At 38.8% G+C, this 15,029-nt stretch overlaps 1 protein-coding gene across 6 annotated transcripts in view; it reads right to left on the reverse strand.

The window, feature by feature from the left end:
- Positions 1 to 15,029, reverse strand: part of LOC150091205 (voltage-dependent calcium channel subunit alpha-2/delta-3-like) — a 1,918,419-nt gene that overhangs the window by 309,634 nt on the left and 1,593,756 nt on the right. For all 6 annotated transcript variants that reach the window (XM_090374703.1, XM_090374689.1, XM_090374699.1 and 3 more), the window contains one exon: positions 10,690 to 10,802. In XM_090374703.1, the coding sequence (XP_090230829.1) occupies positions 10,690 to 10,802 (113 nt within the window). The remainder of the gene's footprint in view (positions 1 to 10,689; positions 10,803 to 15,029) is intronic.

A 15,029-nucleotide genomic window follows, 5' to 3' on the forward strand; every position in this document is an offset into this window, starting at 1 on the left:
AGCAGCAACCATGAGCATAAAACATTAAATCATTCATGATTTCGGTTCTAGCTGTTCGATTTTAAAACGGTTCTGATTTTCGTCAAAGATAAAACATCTTTCATGTGTAAAGGTTACACACTCGATTTTTTTTATCCAGTGCTTTTGTCACACGAAACTGACTCAACATCATAATGGTCACCTATGTTAACAGGGTGCACTGTCTTAGAGGCTACAGCTTCCTAACCAAGAACGTAATTCCTCAACTCCCTCCGGTCATTTCTGTAAACACTGTAATCATCACATTCAAATTCCATATCTCGTGTTCAAGTGGCACCATGTTTCTGATATCCTTACACTGTCTGTACTTGATAACTTAACTAGTATCTCAGATTCATCAATCTTTACTATACTCAAAACATTAGTGTACAAGAAATGATACATGCACCTGTTTTGTCTCTTAGTTTCCCTTAGGTTACAAAAGCCATTTGTCTCTAGTCTCTTTCAAGTAAGCTCACTTTCATGCTTTAGGTGGGCCTCTGGACCTGAACACAATACAGTATTGGCTTCACCATCGATTGCCTTGTATAATGAGAGTATAACCTTCTCGTCTCAGATGCTAAGACAGCATAAAGCACTGACAAGACATTATGCAATTGTCTGGTCAATTGTTTATGCTGGATGCTAAATCATTCTGTAGGAGCCCAGCCTAACTTGCATTGTGAACCACCTTCATATCATCTGCAAATTTCAATACTGTATCTTTATCCCTTGCAGTTATCTTTCAAGGAAATCAGAAACAATAGTTTCAATATTACCCATTAAATATTGAAACCCTTTGCAACTCTGAAGTGTGACTATTTTATAACAACCGTCTGCCTCCTGTCCTTTGGTCATTTTTCAATCCACCTCAGGATCCCATCCATAATCTCAATACACCATAATGTATGTGGTAACCTTGCATGTAAGAACAAGTCAAGTGTTTTGATAAATCTAAGTATATAATATCAAAATTATTTCTTGCATCAACTACAAGACATGGTACATGGGAGTTATCTGTAACTTCTATGTGACCCCTGTCATAATAATTTATCCAGTTGATCAAACATGATGTTCAAAACCATTCTGTAAGGAATTTATTCTATGTATAGTGTCTTCTGATGACAGCCTATAAAACTACAAATGCACGTGCACGGTGTGAACAGTAAATGAGCATGCAATTCAACATACAAGAATATGTACTTATGATGGAATATTACTCAAAATAGAACCATTTAAAACTACTTAACATGATTTTTGTAAGCAATTTTATGATGTAAGGCACATAAAAATCTTTGATATGGAAGTTCCAAGTTGTGTTCACACATTGATTCTTATGACCATGGAAAGTTTAGCACATGCATCAACATTCACAGTTATGTTGTTATCATGATTGTGATCATTTTCAACATTTTTGTGGCAAATTAAGACACACACCAAAGAATAAAGAACATCACTTGCAAATGTCATGTCAACAGCACTCTAACTTGAAGTTGTTAACATTTTCATGATTTTCATGGGTTAAAATGATTACCCAGTACCTCTCAAGCTCTTTTAATGTATCCTCAACTATAGAATCCATGACCTTTCTCATCACTGAAGCCAAACCAACCAACCTATAGTCACGTATAGATTAGTTGCATGGGATGTATATAAATTATCAGGCGACACAGAAGCCTATGGCTGATATAAGCTAGTCTGTAATCAAGTCACAAAGGAGGTTAGGCAGGCGAAGGCAGATCATGAGAAATCTTTGGCAAAGGATGCTAAGAAAAATAGCAAGGATTTCTTTACTTATATAAACTCTAAAAGGAAGGGGATGAATCTGATTGGTCCACTTGATATTAATGGTTCGACTGTTGATGATCGTGTTCAGATAGCAAACAAACTGAATGAATATTTGCATCTACATTTACACATGAGGAGTTATTAAGGTTTAAAAATGCCAGAAGGTTATAAAATTGTAGCAGGGTAATTAATGATTTTGAAATAAATGAGAGCAAAGGGGAGGAGAAATTGTTGAAGTTAAATATAAGAAAGGCACCTGGGGTGGATGGGATCTATCCAGTTATATTAAAGGAGGCAGAAAAGGAAGTAAGCAAACCCTTAGCTATAATTATGAGAGCACTGCTGGACTCAGGGGAGGTCCCCACGGACTGGAGATGTGCAAATGTGTCACCAATTCATAAAGGGGGATCGAAGGATGACACGAGTAATTACAGACCACTTAGTTTAACTTCTGTTCTGGGAGAAATAATGGAGTCACTGGTTAAAGATGCATTGCAGGATCATCTAGACAAGAGTGCAGCAATAATTCAGACACAGCATTTGTTTGTTAAGGGAAAGTCTTGTCTGACAAATTTGGTAGGATATTATGATGTGGTTACAAAGGAAGTGGATGCAAAAAATAATTCTGATAGCATATACTTGGATTTCAGGAAAGCTTTTGACATTGTTGCGCATGGAAGACTACTATACAAATTGGAGCAGAATGGAATTAAGGGTAAGTTGCTTCAATGGAGAAAAGGATGGTTGAGGGGGAGAAGACAGAGGGTGGCAACCAATGGGTGCTGCTCTTCGTGAACTAATGTGATTAGTGGAGTCCCACTAATAACATTAGTCCAGTGTGGGTTCAGTGTTGGGTCCATTGTTGTTTTGTATATTTATCAATGATATTGATGAAAGTATATCAGGCTTAGTGTTGAAGTTTACAGATGATAAAAAGGTTGGCAGGGTTGTTAATGACAGTAATGGCAGTGTGCTACTGCAACAGGATCTAGAAAATTTGGGCAGATGGGGTGAGAATGGCAACTGAAATTTAACCTTGACAAATGCAAAGTACTGCATGTGGGTAGAAATAACCCCAGAGAAACATACCAACTGTGTGGTACTACACTTAAGGTGGTAGAAAATGAAAAAGACCTGGGAGTAATTGTGCCGTCAGATATGTTTTCTGAGAAATGCAGACAGGCTGCCAGGGCAGGTCATGGGGTTTTGTCAATGACATATAGGAATTTTGCTAGCAGGGAAAAGGAGGTAATTGTCCCTCTACATAAGACAATGGTCAGGCCATGCCTTGAGTACTGCTACAGGTCTGGAGGCCTCATTTTAGGAAAGATGTAGATTTGCTTGAGTGTGTACAGAGAAGGGCAACAAGATTGGTGAGGGGAATACCAAGAGAGGCTTAAGTTCTGCAAATTGCAGTGTCTGGAGACTAGGCACCTGTGCGGTGATCTGTTTGAGGTGTATAAGGCCTTGAATGGGTTGAGCACACTGAATTCTGATGGGATTCTTCCACTTGTTCAGATCACGAACCTAAGGGGACATAAATGCAAATTAGGGAAAGACAGATGTAGAATAGTTGTGTGGAAATTTGCCTTTAGCTGGTGGGTGGTTAATTGCTGTCATTGTGGAAGTTGAAAGGTTAAATAAATTTAAGGAGGAACTGGACAAATATTTAGAGGGAATAGTGGTGTGAAATTTTTTTTTTGGCTGATGTTGCATAAGCTCACACACTTGCTTTCTTGCCACCACTACTACTACCTATCATATCTCTAGTTCCTCCTTTGTGGGTTGGCATTAGCATTAGCATTTAGCATTAGTAGAGGCATTTGATGCAAGAAAGCAAGCTTATGGAACATCAGTCAAAAAAAATAAATAAATAAAAAAAATAAATAAATAACAAATAACCACTTCCACTTCACCCCTCTGTTCATTCGAAATACCTGTCCACCTGAGACTTAAACTTATTTAGGCTATCAACTTCCACGACAAGGGATGCAAGTCTATTCCACCAACCAACCACCCGCTGTCTAAAGGCAAATTTCCTCACATCTATCCTACATCTGTCTTTTCTCAATTTGAATTTATGCCTTCTCAGGTGATTATTCTGAGCAAGAGGAAGAATCCCATCAGCATTGAGCATGCTCAAACCATTCAAGGTTTTATACACCTCTATCAGATCACCTCGCCGGTGCCTAGTCTCCAGACACTGTAATTTGCAAAACTTAAGCCTTTCTTCATAAGAGCACCCCTTTGTTCCATACACTAATCTTGTTGCCCTTCTCTGTACTCGTTCCAGCATCATTACATCCTTCTTGAAATAAGGCCTCCAAACCTGTATACAGTACTCCAGGTGTGGTCTGACCATTGCCTTATACAAGGGAATAATCACCTCCTTATCCCTGCTAGAAAAATTCCTATATATCATCGACAATACACCATGAGCTACTCTTGCAGCCCGTCTGCACTGCTCAGAAAACTTCATATCTGCCTGCACAACCACGCCCAGGTCCCTTTCATTTTCTACCACTGTCAATGTAGTACCACAGAGTTGATACGTTGCTCTGGGGTTGCTGTTTGCCATATGTAGTACTTTATATTTGTCAATGTTAAACTTCATTTTTCCCCTCTCAGCCCATCTGCTCAACCTTTCCAGATCCTGTTGCAGTAGCATAGTGTCAGTAGTGTCCTTGACAACCCTGCCAACCTTCGTATCGTCTACAAACTTGGACATTAAGCGTGATATACCATCATCAATATCATTTATAAATACAGAAAACAATAATGAACAACAATGAACCCAATACTGAACCCTGAGGGACTCCACTAATAACATTAGTCCACGATGAGCAGTGTCCATTGATTACCACTCTCTTCTCCCCCTCAACCACCCCTTTATCCATAGCAGAAATTTGCCTCCAATGCCACACTGCTCCAATTTGTGCAGCAGTCTTCCATGTGCAACAGTATCAAAAGCCTTTCTAAGATCCAAGTATATAATATCGAAGTTATTCCCTGCATCCAGTTCTTTTGTGACTGCATCATAGTATCCAATCAAATTGGTCAGGCAAGACTTCCCCTTAACAAAACCATGCTGTGTCTGAGCTATGACTGAAGTCTTGTCTAGATGATCCTGCAGTGCTTCTTTAACCAGTGCCTCCATTAATTTTCCTGGAACAGAAGTTAAACTCACAGGTCTATAATTACTTGTGTCAACCTTTGATCCTCCTTTGTGAATTGGGGTTACATTTGCACATCTCCAGTCCATGGGTACCTCCCCTGAGTCCAAGGAAATTCTCATAATTATGGCTAAGGGTTTGCTTACTTCCTTTGCTGCTTCCTTTAATATAACTGGATGGATCCCATCCACCCCAGGTGCTTTTCTTGTATTTATCTTCAACAATTTCTCCTCCACTTTACTCTCAGTTATTACAAGATTCTCTAGCTTACTGCCAGAGTTGAATACACCTCTGGCATTCCCCTCGCTGAATAACTCCTCATGTATGAATGTCGATGCAAAATATTCATTCAGTTTGTTAGCTACCTGAGCAGGATCATCAACAGTTGACCCATTGATATCAAGTGGACCAATCTGATTCATCCCCTTCCTTCTAGAGTTTACATAAGTAAAGAACTCTTTGCGGTTTTTCTTTGCATCCCTTGCCAAAGACTTCTCGTAATCTCCCTTCGCCTGCCTAACCTCCTTTGTAACTTGGTTACAGATCAACTTGTATCTATCATAGGCTTCTGTGTCACGTGTTAATTTGTATGTATCCCATGCATTTTTATTCTCTGCCACATGTCTCATTAGTTCATCTGACATCCAATTAGGCCTAAACCTTGAACAATATTTCTTAGTTGGTATGTAAAGCCTAGTAGCTTCCAAGATAAGTTCTTTGAATGCTTCCCATTTTGAATTTGATGTTGGTAACATCATCAGTTGATCCCACTGTATAGAATTTAAATACTGTCTCAGTCCATCGTAGTCGCCTTTACGAAAGCAATAACCCTTCCCTTTACCCCTAATGGTAGTTAGCTCTTTTGAGTAAATCCCACTTTAGCACACTGTGATCACTGCCACCTAATGGTTCATTTACCTGCAGATTCTTAATGCATGAAGAATCACTACTGATAATCAAATCCTCTACTTGCTCCTCTGTATTACTCCTCTAGTTGCCTCCCGAACATGCTGATGTAGAAAACAATCAGCCAATAAATCCTCAAAAGCCTTGCTAGTGTGTGAGTGAGCAGCCCCCAAATTCCAGTCAATATCTGGGAAATTAAAATCTCCCATTATAAGACTCTCTGATTTACTGGCCCACTCTATTTCCCTGTACAGTTTCTTATTATACTCATCAGAGTCATTAGGCCTATAGCACACTCCTACTCTCAATTTTGATCTCCCAATGCTGATGTCACACCAAACTGACTCAACACTGCATTGTCCAGCAATGTCGACTGGCTTCACTTTCTTGGATTTTATGTATTTCTTAACTAATAGCATTACCCCTCCTCCCTTCCTACCTGTCTATCCTTTCTGTAGACATTGTACTCCCCAAATTCCAGTTCTGCATTCCTTATATCTGTGTGACACCACGTCTCTGAAATCCCCACAATATCTGCCTTTGATGTTTTGAGCAATACCTCAAATTCATCAAATTTATTTACCAAACTCCTAGCATTGGTGTACACGCAAGTATACATGCACCTGTTCTTTTTCTTAGCTACCCTAACACAACCTATGTGTTTATTTGTACCCCAGTGATTCCCAGCAGTCTCTGAACTATCCTGCAACTTATTTTCCAGGCTGCGGCTAATTCCAATAGAAGCAGTGCAAGAATCACTTTCACCTCTGCCAGTGGCTACTGTTAATCTATTAGTCCTTGTATCTCCCCAATCTAGCAGTTTTCCGACCCACCTAACAATATGACAATATGGCAATATGATATTCTCCAATCCAAGGGCATTCTGATGATTGAAATGGAAAAGGCCTATGTCCTGAGAGTTCATAATGTCAGTAAGTTCAGCCTTTTCTGAGAAATACAGAATACAGGTTTATTAAATTCCTTTGATAGGAAGACAGATAAAAATAAGTTATAATAAACAGTTTGTTTTAACTTTTTAATCTGTCTTCCTATCAAGAGCCACAAGCCTCTACTTCCAACTGCTAATTGTTGTCACCATCTATTCACGCAGTTCATTTCACATGACCACCACACTGGGCATTCTTTATTATTTATTTTGTAGCAACGTTTTTCGGCTGAAGAAGGGTAACCTATACCTGAAAACTATCAATGTATGATTATTTTAACTGTTTATTGTAACTTATTTTTATCTGTCTTCCTATCAAAGGAATTTTAATAAACCTGTATTATGTATTTCTCAGAAAAAGCTGAACTTATTGACATTACAAACTCTTTTCTGTTTCATTTGTACTGTTTTTGGACAGAGCACTTACAATGTTTTTCTATAACTACAAAAAAGCTTCATCTTCATAGCCTGGAGCAACCAACATCTCCGATTTGCCCATCGATGTAAGACCCACCATGTCATTCCAAAGGGCTTTCTCTACAAGGCTGCCATTAACAACAAGCATATGCAACGTGCCTGTTGTAACTTCAGTTTCAGAATTCTGAATATTTGGATTGGCTGTCTTCACCGATTGTCTGTGCAGGGCTTTCACCAGGAAAGCCATCCTCATGTACGAGCTCAGTAACCTGAAGGTGCCTCCATAGCCAGGTGGGTAGGAGCAGCAGTGCATAGCACACGCTTCTTGATTAGACCGGGGTTCAGCCCGTGCCCACCAAATACGGAGGATGCGGAAAGGTCAGGGAATGACCACCACATATCCCAGGAGCAATATGGCCTTAGTTGCTAATGCTCCTAAAAACCAAATAACAAACAAACAGAAACCTGATCCCCACCTCTGTATATTCCAAGGTGATCAGAACCTTGTGCAGCCAAGCTGTCCGAGAATCGGATCGTTATTGCTCTCATCGACAAAGTAAGTTTAACAATTTAATTTAAGAGACCCATAAAAATGGTTCCTTGCAAAGAGCCCCTACCACAGCCTGCTCACAGTTTGTGCTAAATTTGAGCGACAAGCACTTATCAAATGAGCAAGTAGAGCTGCTCACCCTAAGGATGAAATTTGCAGTTCTTCCCCGCAGTTCTCCAGTCATGGAGCTTGCTATGAGTGTTGAGGTGTCATTGACATGGTTGCCTGAGGAGACTGCAAAAAAATCAGCCTCAAGACTACAACGTTCTACAACATGCCCATCTGGTCAATTCTAATCTAAGTCATCAACAATGCTCCGTCCTCAAATCGTTAAAACAGGATGACTCGATTATCGTTCTACCTGCAGATAAAGGACATTGAACGGTTGTTTTAAATCATTCAGGTTACAATATGAAAGCCCTGTCTCTCTTACAAGGCACTTCCATCTACGAGCCAGTACCCGATTCCCCTGTAAAGGTTAACAGCCAAGGTTAACAGCCAAGTCTATGGTTGGTTTAAATCTGGCAAAACCCATGGATCCATTCGGTGGTATCTGCATGCTTCTGGTTGCCAGATACCCCAATTCTACAGCCCACTGAAGGTCCATAAAAAAGGTGTTCCTTTAAGACCCATTGTCTCTTGTTGTGGTTCCCCAACATACGAATTGTCAAAATTTGTTGCTGACGTACTTTCGCTTTTGGTAGGCAAGAGACTGTTCACACGATCTCCAACAGCAGCGAGTTTCTTAAGCTAATTTCCACTCTATCCATTTTGAAAGGCTAGGTTATGGCATCGTTTTATGTCGTATCTCTCTTTACTTCAATTCCTGTCCAACTGGCCATCACATGTGCTAAACAGCTTCTGGACAGTGACCAAATCCTGAGCAGCAGGAATTCTGTCAATGACATTTGACCCTCAAGTTGTGCCTGACTGGTAGTGTGGTCATGTACAATAACTGCCTTTACCAGCAAATCCATGGAATAGCTATGGGTGCCCCATCAGCTCAGTCGTGGCTAACATCGTCATGGAGGAATGGGAGAATGCACGTGTACAGGGCTATCAAAACCTATAGCCTTTTGGTGTTGCTACATCAACGATATATTTACCATCATTCCTCGTGAGTCAGGAGACCGACTCTTACAGCATCTCAATTCTCTTTCATCCTTCATTCAGTTCACCGTTGAGACAATGTTCTTCCATTTCTGGATATCCTTGTTCGACACAAGGGCATGCATCTAAGGACCTCTGTCCATCAGAAACCAATGTGTGCTGACCATTTCACTAACTATCGGTTGGCACATGCTTGCAGTCACCTCCTTAGTACAGCACAAGCCTTATTAACTGGCGCCTTGACCCGCTCCAGGTCTGCAGATGGAAAACGTTAAGAGATCGCTAGACTAAAGACATTTGGCCAAGTGTGGTTACCCCACTAGTGCCTTGGATAGATGTGACCTACAGTCCCACGACTATGCGGCAAACCATAGGACCACACGTACCGTTGAACCAACCTCAACCATTTATATTCCATACTACTTGAACTTGTCACAGCAACTGTCAAAGGTCTTTGGAGTTATGGGATAAAGTGCCTGCAGCTTCCAGTCAGAAAGTTGCAGTCCCGTGTGTCAAAGGTAAAGACACTGGTTCCCCCACTCTTACAGAGCGGTTCAGTGTACTGCATTTTCTGCTGTGACTGGGCAGGCTGCTACATTGGGGAATCTGGCAGAAGGCTCAAAGATTGAATTGCTGAGCATGAGAGACCAATCCACTCCAAAGATGTGGAGCACTCAGCTGTCACCAAACACATCTGGTCAGCACGATATTGACCCCTGGCATGACATTAAGATTATTGACTGCTCTCGTCAGTACCACCATCACGTCTGGTTAGAATCACTACACATTACATCTCGTCGTGATTCTTTTAACCGGAACAAAGGAGATCATGTCTATCCTATCATTGAAGCAGCCAAACTCCTGAATGATGGACGTTGGCACACACAGTAAACCCAAGCTTTGCAATTGCAGCCACAAGCCTCTATTTCCAACTGCTAATTGTTGTCAGCACCTGCTTATGCAGTTCACCTCACATGACCACCATACCAGGCACGCTTTATTTATTTTGTAGCAACATTTTTTGACTAAAGATGGGTAACCTATACCCGAAAGCTATCAATGTATGTTTATTTTAACTGTTTATTATAACTTATTTTTATCTGTCTTCTTATCAAAGGAATTTAATAAAGTTGTATTATGTATTTCTCAGAAAAAGCTGAATTTATTGACATTATGATGAATATCTCTAATGGTTTGATACACTCCTTTGCAGCTTTTGTTTGAATTTCATTGAATAAATATCAATAGTAACTGGGGTATTTCCTATCTTCAAGCTCAGTAAGTTTTCTGTTTGACGCTCCTCTTTAACATCAATCTCCTTTTTATCACTTATCCTGCAGTGCTTGATATATCGGCACAATATTTCCAGCCCAAAAGGGATGCCCTTTTAATTCTACATTTGAGCCATGCCTGTTCTATAAAAACTTATAAGTGAGCAGAATATGTGCCTAGATGTTTAAGAGATAAGTCTGCTCCTCTGAATTATGCAACTTATGTTGTTGTTGTTTGGTTTTTAGGAGCATTAGCAACTAAGGCCATATTGCTCCGGGATATGCGGTGGTCATTCCCTGACCTTTCCACATCCTCTGTATTTGGTGGTGACAGGCTCGAACCCCAGTCTAATCAAGAAGCGTGCGCTACGCACTGTTGCTCCTTCCCACCTGGCTACGGAGGCTCCCTATGCAACTTATGGTTTCACCAACATGAAAAATAAATTTAATACAGAAAATGAAATAATTAATCTAATTTGGTCTTAAGAATAGGTAATCTAAGCAACTTACCAGCATCAAAAGGTACAGAAAAGACAAATGCTGAGTTATTGATATGATAAAAGTCTACTGCTCTTCTATAAAAAAGTTCTTCAATGGCCTTGGTATGGATTTCATAAAAAGGTCTACAGAAAAACACACAAGATTATGTAGTTATTTTTACATAAATCCATATTTTTGTGTTTTAATTTAATTAACTATTGCTTAATAACAGCTGCAAAAAACTCTACATCAAATTCCTTTATTACTGTTATAAACATGAAATACGCATTGAACTACATGAAATATGTGTTCAAAATTTGACTCTGCACATAATAAATTCTCAGGTAATGATGCACAAAATTAAAACACTATTGTACCAGGTACAGGAATTGCTGTGAACTAAAAAAAATAATGATGAAGAGGTGCTAATTGTTACTTGCATAGAAGCAAAAAAGAAATTAAATTTTATTTAGTGTTTTTGATAGTTTGCATTTTTCTTGTGTTCATCATCCCCTTCTACTATTCGTTCTTTGATACAATTACCCCTCATTCTAATTTAGGTTGTTAAGTTAATTTCATTTCATGTATTTTGAATTTGCTTGTTTAAATATCCTTATAATTAATATTTTAATTTTTGTTTTACTTTGTAATTTTAATTACTAGATTTATTTTGCATATTTGCATTTCCATTAAGCTTGTTAATTGGCTTTGGTCAACATGGAAACTTACATTTTGGCTTTTCAATTTGTTGGTTCTTGATTATCAAGCTAACTATACTAATGAAGTGTTTTATTTTGTATCTGTTTGTTGATCTCATAGGGGCACCCATGGTCTTCTTTGTTGTTCAAGTAGGTCACAGAAATATAACTGTTTGGAAATTTCTATGGTGCTGATGCTTTCTTGAAGAAGTGGTCACTGTGATTCTCCTAAACTTTTTCTAATGTTATTTTCTTCATAATAGGTGTCTGTATCTGACTATCATGGTGCAATTTGAAGGGAGGGGGGGGGATTCCTTGTATACTTCTTAGGCAGCAGTTGCATTATACTTTCCACAGAATACTGTGTTTATGTCTGTCAGAATTACAATTTCTATATCATTTTTAATCACTTAACAGTCACACATTTTTTCAAGATAATTTCCAAAAAATGCTTAGGTTTTTCTAGCCTACTTTCCAAAATCTATGTGTTTCTGTCCTTACTCAAATAAATTTTGTTTTATAATCTGATCAAAACTGAATTTACTATGCACATGGGGAAGGGAGAGGGTACCTGGATAGAGAAAAATTAAAAGCTGAAAATTAAAGAATCAAAGATAAGGGAAAAGAAAGGCTTTTTGCTGCAAGTTTTCACCTGAGAGAGAGAAAGAGATGGGGGGGGGGGAAATAGGCAGATGAAGGAAGTGGAGAAAGTTAAAGAATAACAGAAAGACATAAATAAATAACAGAAATATGGGATAAATGAAGAATCTCTATTTTGTTGTTGTAACTCAAGCCACAACAACAAAAGGCAGGTAATGAAAAGGAAAATAAGAGAACAGAGAACAAGAAAAAAATAAATAAGAGCTTAAGTAGGAACCATTTCCTGCCTCCTGAAGGACAGAGGTCAGCATAAGAGGTTTTTTTTTTTTTTGGGGGGGGGGGGAGTAAGAGGAATGCAATTGTCAGGGATACCATCATTGGGGTACTTCTATTTCAAATCACCATCTTGAAACAAGAATTATACCACTGGAATTATAAGTGAATCTATTTGAAACTCTTCTGTTTACAGAGCAATTAAAATAAAATTTACAGGATTTCTGAGTATCTTCAAAATAAACATTTTTGCAGGATTTTTGATTGTCTTCAAAATAAAAATATCACAGAGGGGTATTTCTATTTTGAACCACCATCTTGAAACAAGATGGCTGCCACTGGTAATGACAGCCACCTGTTTAGAACCTGTCTTTGCAGTTTGATCTTGATCAAATTTACAATACTTGGTACACAAATCAATAATATAAAAGCAACTGAATCTATAGAAGAAAAGCTCAAATGTTATTTTTCAGCTATATTTTGCAATAATCAAAAGACAAACAAACATACTGATACCAGTCAAAAAAATTTAGTACAGAATTTGTATCAAATTTTGCTGCATAATTGGGATTTCAGCTATGGAAACAACTGAGCTATTAAAAGAAGAGGTCATACCTTCAGCAAAAGAATTATTTGTAACTGGTACGCTAAATTAAAAAATGGCCAGGAGAATCTGTTCAAGATGATCTCCATGCTGTATGTCTGTAAATTTCATAAACTGCTGCCATTGCACCAGTGAGGGACCTTATGAGAAGTTTTTGCTGATTCACAATATGCACAATAGCCATGACCAAGAATTGACATTTTATGTATTACAGTCCACCTTAACTGAAGTTTTGCAGGTGTAGCACATTTGCAAAATCCATTCCAAGAATTCTGAGGACCACAAGAGAAACACGCTGTCAGGAGCTGAAATATTTCAGTGCATACACTGAAAAGAATCCTAACTTCATGAATTTAATCACCATGAGTGATGAAACATGGGTCAACAGTTGTGACCTTGTAACAAGACCAAATCTTCACTTGAGTCAAGGTTCTTGACAACCAAAAACAAAAGAAACAGAGTTATTCATATGCTAAAATAATGGCATCATATAAAAAAAAAACATTATGGAAATTCTAATGTCTTAAAATGATACTACAACAAGTTGTCTGTCCAACTTAAAATAATGTTGATCATTCTCTGGAGTTATGTATCATTCACTATGAATTTACTTCTCCACATCAGACAGTAAAACAGCAGTTCTACAAAAGGATATTGAAAAACAGAGAAAATGGTCTGAACTTGTTGCAGCAAGAGCTAGACTCTGCATCATGATAATATGCTGATAAACTGTAAAACTCACTGTGACTGAATTATTTGTTAAATATCAGGACCTTGTTCTATCCCTTTATTCACAAGATCTCTCTTCCTTATGATTTCTATTTATTCTCGAATATGAAAATTTTCATTCAATGGGAAAATGTTGTTGGCACTAATAATATTAAGAGTAGGAGACTGGCAGAATTACTTAACAAGTACAGGTCACTGTTGAACAAAAGCTGAGAATTAGGGTTGAATTTGAAAGTGTCTGCAATTCTGCCCAGACACGATAGGAGGGAGTATATGATGAGAGCCTTGTCGATCAATTCGGCCCTGGAAAGACTGTGCAAGGCTCAAGGGGTAGAATTTTTTTTTCAGCCTGGACTGTACTTGTTAACAGGAGAGATTGCTTCTACAGGGATGGGATGCACTTAAATAGAAAGGGTGCAAGAATATTTGCTGATGCTATCGAGGCAGTGTTAGGTGGGTCGGAAAACTGCTAGCTTGGGGGGAGACAAAGACCAATAGATTGACAGTAGCCACTGGCAGAGGTGAAAGAGATTCTTGCACTGCTTCTATTAGAATGAGCAGAAGCCTGAAAAACAAGATGCATGATATTTCAGAGACTGCTGGGAGCCACTGCGGTACAAGTAAACAGTGGGTTGTGTTAGGGTAGCTAAGAATAGAAACAGGTGCAGGTATACCTGCGTGTACACCAATGCTAGGAGTTTAGTAAATAAATTTGATGAATTTGAGGTATTGCTCAAAACATCAAAGGCAGATATTGTTGGGATATCAGAGACATGGTGTCACACAGATATAAGGAATGCAGAACTGGAATTTGGGGAGTACAACGTCTACAGAAAGGATAGACAGGATAGGAAAGGGGAAGGGGTTATGCTATTAGTTAAGAAACACATAAAAACCAAGGAAGTGAAGCCAGTCGACATCGCTGGACAGTGCAGTGTCGAGTCAGTTTGGTGTGACATAAGCATTGGGAGATCAAAATTGAGAGTAGGAGTGTGCTATAGGCCTAATGACTCTGATGAGTATAATAAGAAACTGTACAGGGAAATAGAGTGGGCCAGTAAATCAGAGTCTTATAATGGGGGATTTTAATTTCCCAGATATTGACTGGAATTTGGGGGCTGGTCACTCACACACTAGCAAGGATTTTGTGGATTTATTGGATGGTTGTTTTCTACATCAGCATGTTCGGGAGGCAACTAGAGGGAGTGATACTCTTGATTTGATTATCAGTAGTGATTCTTCATGCATTAAGAATCTGCAGGTAAATGAACCACTAGGTCGCAGTGATCACAGCATGCTGAAGTGGGATTTACTCAAAGAGGTAACTACCATTAGGGGTAAAGGGAAGGGTCATTGCTTTAGTAAAGGCGATGGACTGAGACAGTATTTAAATTCTATACAGTGGGACCAACTGATGATGCTACCAACAGCAAATTCAAAATGGTAAGCATTCAAAGAACTTATCT

Source organism: Mastigoproctus giganteus, chromosome 1, assembly GCF_048544385.1.
Source record: "Mastigoproctus giganteus isolate SK-2022 chromosome 1, ASM4854438v1, whole genome shotgun sequence".
Taxonomy (NCBI): Eukaryota; Metazoa; Arthropoda; class Arachnida; order Uropygi; family Thelyphonidae; genus Mastigoproctus; species Mastigoproctus giganteus.